The sequence below is a fragment of the Condylura cristata genome, unplaced genomic scaffold (genome assembly GCF_000260355.1).
Source record: "Condylura cristata isolate star-nosed mole 26May11 unplaced genomic scaffold, ConCri1.0 scaffold00008, whole genome shotgun sequence".
Lineage (NCBI taxonomy): Eukaryota > Metazoa > Chordata > Mammalia > Eulipotyphla > Talpidae > Condylura > Condylura cristata.
The window spans coordinates 25793192-25801868 of record NW_004567109.1 but is presented as its reverse complement, the minus strand read 5'-3'; the positions used below and the strand labels follow the sequence as shown (position 1 = coordinate 25801868).

The 8677-nt window shown below is 40.6% G+C and overlaps 1 protein-coding gene across 1 annotated transcript in view; it reads right to left on the bottom strand.

The window, feature by feature from the left end:
• Positions 1-6712: 6712 nt before the first annotated feature.
• Positions 6713-8677, bottom strand: part of CMPK1 (cytidine monophosphate (UMP-CMP) kinase 1, cytosolic) — a 7981-nt gene continuing 6016 nt past the window's right edge. Inside the window, exon 6 of the mRNA XM_012722118.1 lies at positions 6713-7649. Within this exon, the coding sequence (XP_012577572.1) occupies positions 7608-7649 (42 nt within the window). The 3' untranslated portion in view covers positions 6713-7607. The remainder of the gene's footprint in view (positions 7650-8677) is intronic.

Genomic DNA, 8677 nt, shown 5'->3' with positions numbered 1-8677 from the left:
GGGGGGGAGGGCCAGGGAAATGCACGAGATTATGGTGATGGCACACGGGTGATTTGGTGATGGGAAACCCGCAGGGATTACAATTGAGATGGAAAAAAAAATGTACAAAATGATGTAAAAATAAACTTTTGTTAAAAAAAAAGTCTTAAAATACATGCAATTTGGGCCTTCCTGGTGGCCATCAGGTTAAAGCACAGCACTATGAAGCTATCCACAACCATTGCAGCACAAGTTCAATTCCAGGCCAGGGAACTGACCCACAGAGCACAGCAGACCTCTCCTGTCTTGCTCACTGCCATCCCCACCCCCAATAGTGTATTTCAGTAGATTTACCTGTTCTGCTCCCCACTCTGCCTCTGATGAATCCTCTCACATATCTCCCAACCCCATCTCTGGTCTACAATCTGATCTTATATGCATAAATAAATCTTTTAAAAAATAAAAAAATAGTAACTTTGTCACATCACAACACACTACATTCTTAGTCTTTGTTATAAATTGAGATAAAAGCCTATTGGTATAGAGGAATGAGAGGGAGGAGAGGACAGCTGAGTTCTGGGCCAAGTTCTTTTTCTGACATCTAGAGGACTTTGAGAAGGACACTTTCCTTCTTTCACATATCAGTAAAATGCATTGCTGTATTAAGAATGTGTTAAGAATCTTCTCTGTGTCAGGTAAGAAAATAGAGAACTACAACAGACATCCTTAATCAAGAACTACAGAGCATAACAGCAGAGGAGAAAGCAGACTGAAAGCTGCTCACTTTCCCTCCCCAGTTCAGTAAACAGTGAAAGTGCTGAGGAGACACTGGTCTTATGAGACTCTGTTGTGCAACCATCCCAGCCTGGGTAGGTCGATTCATTTCTTGCAGATGAAGGATTTTCGAATCTTCAGTAGATTTTTGTAGGTTTTTGATAATGAAGAGGCCAGACAGGATTTCTCTCACTTTTCTCTGGCGTTCTCAGTCCCATCTCCACTCACTGGTGACACTGTCCTTTTACCCCTCCCTTGCAGGCCCCAGCGTGCTCATTTATAAGTGCACACCTCGTGTCCAGAATCAAAGGCTGGAGCGCTCAGCACTCGGGCCCCTCAGCCCCACATCCATGCACCTAGCAGGCGTGCAAGACCACAGGTGGTAGCCATAGAGGCCAGGTAAAAAAAGCCTGCTTCACCTTATTCAGCCTACAGATTTCCAGTAGAAACGTAAACTAAACCATTTCAGATCTGTAACAAGAACCAAAACCTGTCAGAATCTTCATAAAGCAGATTCTCTGTCACAACATGGTAACTAACATTGGAAAAGTTACCATAGGTGGCTGCCAAGATTTTGGCCAAAACACTGTTTTCCTTGCTACAAATAGTCTTTCAGTGGGGTTGTGTACTAAAAGTAGAGGGAGGCTGGTAGGCTCAGCAAACCATCTTCCCTCCCCAGTATTTCATGGCTCTCAGCTTCTAACCTGCAGGCAGGATCAAAATAGAACCCTCCGATCACAAAGAGGCCCAGCTGGGATCTAAAGTTCCGTGATGCAACTTGTAGCCGCAGCTGTGTAGCAGGGCAGGCCGGGCTCAGAGGGCTGGCTGCAGCCAAGCCCCTCTCCCCATCTTTTACACTCTCCCCCCATCTTTTACACTCTCCCTGGCCATCTTTTTGTGCGCATCATCTTGTGGTCCAGCCTCTTCTGCAGTCACACCACTCATCCTCTGGAGCCACCTCACAGTCCTGTCTCTAGGCTCAGGCGTGCACACCTTTGCAGCCTACACCACACTCCAGGTGTCCATAATTGGGCATGTGTGTCCGCACCCAAGCGCCTTTGCATTAACATCATTAAGGCCATCATTAATAGCCAGAGAGGCCCAGTGGAGCAAAAAGCCCTATTAATTCTTTTACCCTACAAGCTGCCACCAATTAAAAAAAAAGAGTGCCTATTATGTGCAGGCACTGGGAAACCAAGACAGTATATCTGCTCTCCTGGCACATGCACTCACAGGCGGGAGAGTTCAACAAGTAAAGCCATTCACAACTGCTCTTAGGTGCAAAGGAGAGAATGAAGACTAAACAGGCGAGGGACTGAGGAAGTGTGCTGGGTATTAGAGGTTACACTTCCAAAGTGGGCTTTATTACAGGTAGGCAGTGCCAGTTAGAGAGAGGCACAGAGTTCTAGTTCCAGTTCCAGACTCACAACTATCCAGGTCAGTTGACTTAGACTCCTTGGGTCTCAGTTTAACCATCTAGGAAACAAGCAAATCATCATCCCAACCTGTCTCACGGGTGAAGCAAAATGAGATAAGAGATACAAGTTTGTCAACATTAAAAACACTGTAGAGGCCCTCCCTGGTGGCGCAGCGGGTTAAACCACAGCACTGAGAATCTAAAGCCGCTTCCACATGAGTTCGATTCCCGCCAGCCCTGGAGGTGACCACATGGCGCGGCAGATCTCTCCTGACCCGCCCGCTGCTCCCCTCAGCAGTGTACTTCGTCGATCTGCCTGTTCTGTTCCCCACTCTGTCTCTGGTGAAGCCTCTCGCTGCCCCTGAGCTTCTGGCCTGTACCCCAGTTCTGTATGTACAAATAAATAAATCTTTAAAAAAAAAAAAACACTGTAGAAACACAATACTGTTAAGAAATTACTAGTCTTGCACTTACTTGGTGAGCTTGTTGGGGTCACGGCTGTATACTACTGACCGTTATATTCCTAGATCTCTCGAGATATTTGGAATGAATGGCCAGCCAACTTTGTGGTAATGTCATCATTTTGTGCTACTGTCATCTGGTCTGGTGACGGGAGGTGCTGGCTCCTCCCACAGACTCAGAGCTTACTCACAGAGGTCAGTATCTCTGAAATTTGGTCTGCTCAGTGACAGCTCAACTAACATGGCGGATTCCTACATTGTCATACCTCCTACTGGCATCTAGCTGTCATTTCTGCAATTTCATTACATTACCTGCATCGCTTCATATAAAACACCGATTTAGCTGATTATAAATAGCTACTTTCTTAGATTAGATATACAAGCTATTATCTACACAACTACTAAACCACGAGGTTAGGATAAATGAAGATAAATGGCGGTAAGGGAATCACATTCCTGAAACCCATTTTCATCAACAAACTATTCATGGAAAGGAGCCGGAATACATTCTAGGATTATGAAGACTTTGCATTAAGAATTGGTTGAAGTGGTTATGACATATAAATCATTCCTACAAGAGCCTTATGGTATAATGTAGACTCCTTGCTTCTTTTATTTTCCCCACTCCATCCTACCTCATCCTTTAAATTCTGAACCTTTCATCTTCCATAAAAGTAGCAGCCTCAAGTCCTAGTTTCTGTCTTTCCCTAAACAGTACTTCTCCAGACCAAAGACTAAGCAGGGGGAGAAATAGTCCACTCTTGCTGTGTCTAACAGACATTCTGACACAGCTATTTTGGCACCTGGGGGATTTTGACATAGGTATTTTAACTTGGTCATTTTGATGTGGGGCTATTTGGATACAATCTGAAGTTAGCTATTAAACTTTAGCAACCCCCACCCCCAACTAACATAAATGTGTCCATCTTGACCACTATTCCAAATGAGGATAGGATAATGTAAGTGCCTACTTACATTACTTGGTAAACAAAAAGAAAAAAAAATACACTTTGATGACATCATTATGACCTGCTTTATGATCAGCTACTCCAACCAGGTTCTGGCAACATCTCTGAAGCCACTTGTGGAAATTCTTCCATAAAACTAATAAATAACCTAGTGAGCCAGGCACAATAGTTTTAAGTGATCACTTAACAATTCCATGTCTTTCTCCTCTGGTCCCAGAAGTTGTCAGTGGCTGAGAGGGGCCAATTCTACCCAGAGTCTGCAAAAGACCACATGGGTTCTTCATGGACACCATCTTGAGTCCAATGCATAAAATTTTTTTCCTCTTAATTTCATGGAAGCAGTTACTGAGTTTATTTCTTCTAGGAAGTCTTCTAATAACAGAGCATTCCCAAAGTGTTCACATACATGTTTTTTTCTGGATTTTACCTTTTCTTTATAAATGCTGTTACTCAACCAAATGAGACTGCATCTACTATGAATACAGTATGCCAGTTAGCCACTTAATTTCCCTGCAATATAAGGCTGGTTGGATTATCCACCTTAGGGATAAAATGTGGTAGCTCATTCTGCAGATGCTTTTCCTCTAGTTAGTTTGGGTGTCAAAGGCCAGTGTTCGGAAGCTCGCAGTGTATTTTAGTTAATTTGCCTGTTCTGCTCCCCACTCTGTCACTGGTGAATCCTTTCACCCCCGCACCTCTAGCCTGTAACCTGCTTGCTTTGTATGCATAAATTAATTTAAAAAAAAAGAATTAAGGGGCCCTCCCTGATGGCGCAATGGGTTAGGACACAGCACTGCAAGCTAGCCGCAGCCGCTTCAGTGTTCGATCCCCAGCCCCAGAGGTGACCCACATGGCATGGCAGACCTCTCCTGACCTGCCCGCTGCTCCCCTCAGCAAGTGTACATTGTCCAACTTGCCTGTTCTGTTCCCCACTCTGTCTCTCTGTCGCTGGTGAAACCTCTTACTGCTCCTGCACTGCTGGCTTGTACCCTAGCTCTGTATGAATAAATAAATCTTTAAAAAAAAAAGCATTAATATATAATTTAGTTGCAATATGCAGGTGAGCTACAGAATTCAAATAGGACATACACAAATGACTGCAGTTAGCCAGCAGAAGACACCTGAAGGTCTTTGCATATTAAGGAAACTGAGGCAGGCAGAGAAATATGTTTGTAACACGATGGTTTCTGCAACTAATGTGTGTTTAAAGATGAAGGGCCAGGCCCTCCCTGGTGGCGCAGCGGGTTAAAACACAGCACTAAGAAGCTGAAACTACTTCCGCATGAGTTTGATTCCCGCCTGCCTCGGAGGTGACCACATGGCGTGGCAGACCTCTCCTGACCCGCCCGCTGCTCCCCTCAGCAGTGTACTTCGTCTATCTGCCTGTTCTGCTCCCTACTCTGTCTCTGGTGAAGTCTTTCACCACCCCTGAGTCTCTGGTCTGTACCCCAGTTCTGTATGCACAAATAAATAAATCTTTAAAAAAAAAAAAAGATGAAGGGCCAAATCTCCAGGGAAAAGATGCTGACCTAGTCTAGTCTGGTCAATACTTTCTGCCACTATTATCTCCAGGACCACTGGAATGTCAGGCAACCACTTAAATTACATGGACAAAGCCACAAGCCCACAAAAAAACCTGCATCCTGAGACAGACTGCCTGCTGCCAATTTCCCCCTCAAAGAGACAAGCAATTGACGCTGCAGGCGGGTAATGAAATAGGCCATTTGTGCCCCAAGCCAGATTACTTCTTGAAGAAAAGGGATAAACTCATGCTTTCTGCTTAATTCAAGACGCCAACAAACATAACACACAGAGCAGAAAATTCTCCTGGATCCTGAACTATTTCTGCTGTGCAAGGGCCCATATGTTAAATATGATGCTTCTTGATCTTCCGTATGCTTTAAAGAACAGAAATCTGAACCAGCAAACAGCAAAGGCTATAGCACAAAATTTATTGGGATTATTTACTAAATAATTCATATACATCCAACATCACTGAATGGAAATAATGTTAATTAAAAAAAAAAAAAAGCAATGTTTCCATAGGACTCTTTCAAGAATGTCAAAATCTTCTCAGTGAATTTATCTTTAACAAAAGGAATAGCCAAAACTAGTGAAGACAGATTTATCTCAATCAACCACTAAACTCAATATTGCCAACATATTCTTCTACTTAAAAAGCAAAGCCTTATAAGTTAGCGTTTGTTATGTTTCTTGGATTCTGTTCTCAAATGTCACAGAAAGATATTCGATGAAAAAAAGCAAAGCACCTTAAAGACCTTAGCAGGCTTCTTAAAAACCTTAGGTTGTCTTCACAATGCCAATATAAATATTTAGATTCCCACCTCATACGTGTTTTCACTTATGTGAGGCGTGATGCCCTCAAAACCTTATTCTTCATACTCTTGCTTAGTATTACAGCTGTTTGATTAAACCACCAGCAAAATGTTCCTACCCTGGCTGGACTGAATCACTAGATCAGAATTCATTTCAATTGCTTCACAGAAACCAAGATAATAGCAATACAAATTTTGGTGGCTGGTATGTTACAGTACTTATGGATATTTTGTTTTCTAATGGCAATATGTTAAGAAATTTATCATTAATAAGTGAATTTCATAACACAATCACACATAAAAACAATTGAGTCTTTTATAACATAACATCCATAAATTACCCTCGATATTCCTAATAACTTTAAATATAAAATCTAATTATACAAAGACAAAACTTCTTGCCTGATTGAACCCTGAAAGACAGAATAAGTGTTGAAAATGAGAAACATTTTAATAAACATCATGTCAAGAACCTTGGACCCCACTTTGTATTTGTGATGGCAGAAAAAGGCAAAAATTAATTTCTCAGAAATTTTTAAAGAAACAATAGGTTTAATAGAAAATTCCCTACGTCTCTATACACTCTTTAAAATGCTGTATCTTTCAGTGGTTCAACATGATGGCCCCAAAACAATTTACTAAATAAAAGTAGCCAGAAAGGGAATCAACCATTTATTAGATATATTTATCATTTTTTTTCCAAAGTGCAATGATTTTTAAATCTTCTTAAACAACTATGAAAAAAAGTATTCAAGAAAATAAAATACAAATGGGAAATTTAACCATTAGATTTCTTTTTACTAATCCTATATTTAGTCTAGAAAACAAACCAAAAAGATTTTTTAAAGTGTTACTAAAATGCCAACTGAATCATTTTACCATCCATCTAATATACACATTTCAAGGCTCCACTCTTAAGGAATACGTGTTATTAGATGTAGGTCCTTGCTCCTTACCCTCAGATTTATGTCAGAATAAAGTTGACAATTCTCCCAGGCTCTGAAGCCCCCCTGTAAATCCCATCCCCGGGAATAAAGAATATCCCCTATCACACAACTTTGTACAAGTTGTGGTATAACACAAAGCCTCCCAACGTTTCTGTACCGCTCTATAGGAAATGGTCAGTTATTTGATAAATACTAAAACACTTCTAGGAATTCATTTTGTGAGTTTGTTTACCAAACACATTGTACAAGAACTAACTACACAAAAATTTCCTTTGGAATTTGGTCCACAAATTCACTTAGTAGGTTGGAAATTTAAAACCTGCAAGAAAGAGGGGAAGAGGGTATCCCTACACTTAATATGTTGTAACTACTAAAGGGATATACACATACACTAAAAAGTTTTGCTCACAAAGGCACAAATTATAAAAGGGATATTCTTTTCGAATAAAAACAATAGCCAATATCCTCCTGTTTTGCAAGCACCATAGCTAAGATAAATTAGACCCAAATTTACTGTCTACATCTAAGACCAAAACAAAAACAAAAAAAAAAAAAACTGAAGAAAATGTAATTTGAAAAAAAAATGTAATTTGTCTTTCTACATACTTTCCCACCATTTACTGAGATGTAATTATGAAAGGCTAGAATTGCCTTAAAAGGGGTGGTGATAGCAGCTATCAAAGCAATATTCAAGCATGGTATCTACGATGCTTTCAGGTTTAAAGTTAGCCTTCTTTGTCAAAGATCTTCACAACTTCATCAAAAACCTGTAAAGGAAAAAAATATAATAAGTTCCTATTAAAAAATTCACTTTTGGATCCTCCCTGGTGGCCCAGCAGGTAAACACACAGCACTACAAAGCTGCCCACAGCCACTGCAGCAGAGTTCGATCCCAAGCTAGGGAGGTGACCCACATGGTGTGGCAGACCTCTCTTGACCAACCTACTGCTCCCCTCAGCAGCTGTGTTTCAGTCAATCTGCTGTTCTGCTCCTCACACTGTCTCTGGTAAATCCTCTCACCCCCTGCACCTCTGGCCTGTACCCCAGTTCTTGTAAAAAGTCACTTTTATACCACAGGGGAAGGGAAGTAGTAAGAGTGTAAAATGGGCAAAAGGGGTCACTTGTATGGTGACAGATGGAAACTAGTACTTTGGTGGTCAGTTTGCTACTGTAGGGTATAAAGATGTCGCACTATAATGTTTACCTGAAATTTGTATATTATAAACCAATGTTACCTCAAAAAAAAACAATAAAGTCAATTTTATATAAATTTTCAAAACAGATCATTAAAAATCTTAATTCCTTAATTTAATCTATTTTTCTTTAGATAGTAATACATCATGCATACATATAAAATTATGAACATGTACACTCAATTTTTTGGGTGCTTTTTGTTATTGGTGCTTTTAGTACAGAAAATGATAGGCTATCAATAATTTGATAAAATATAAACTCATGTAAAAATAGAGCTTCCATGTGACCCAGGAATCCTACTCCTAAGTATCTACCCAAAAGACAAAAAAACACTGATTCAAAAGGACACCTGCACCCTCATTTTTATTGCTGCTTTATTTACAATAGGAAAGACATGGAATCAACCCAAATGTCCAAAAGTAGATGACTAGATTTAAAAGATGTATTACATAAACACAATGAAATATTAGTCAGCAATCAAAAAAGATAAACACATGCCTTTTGCAGCAACATGGATGGAGATGGAAGGGATCGTGCTTAGAAAGAAAAAGGAAAATACCGGATGGTTTCACTCATAGCAGGAGCATAAAGGAACGGGGGG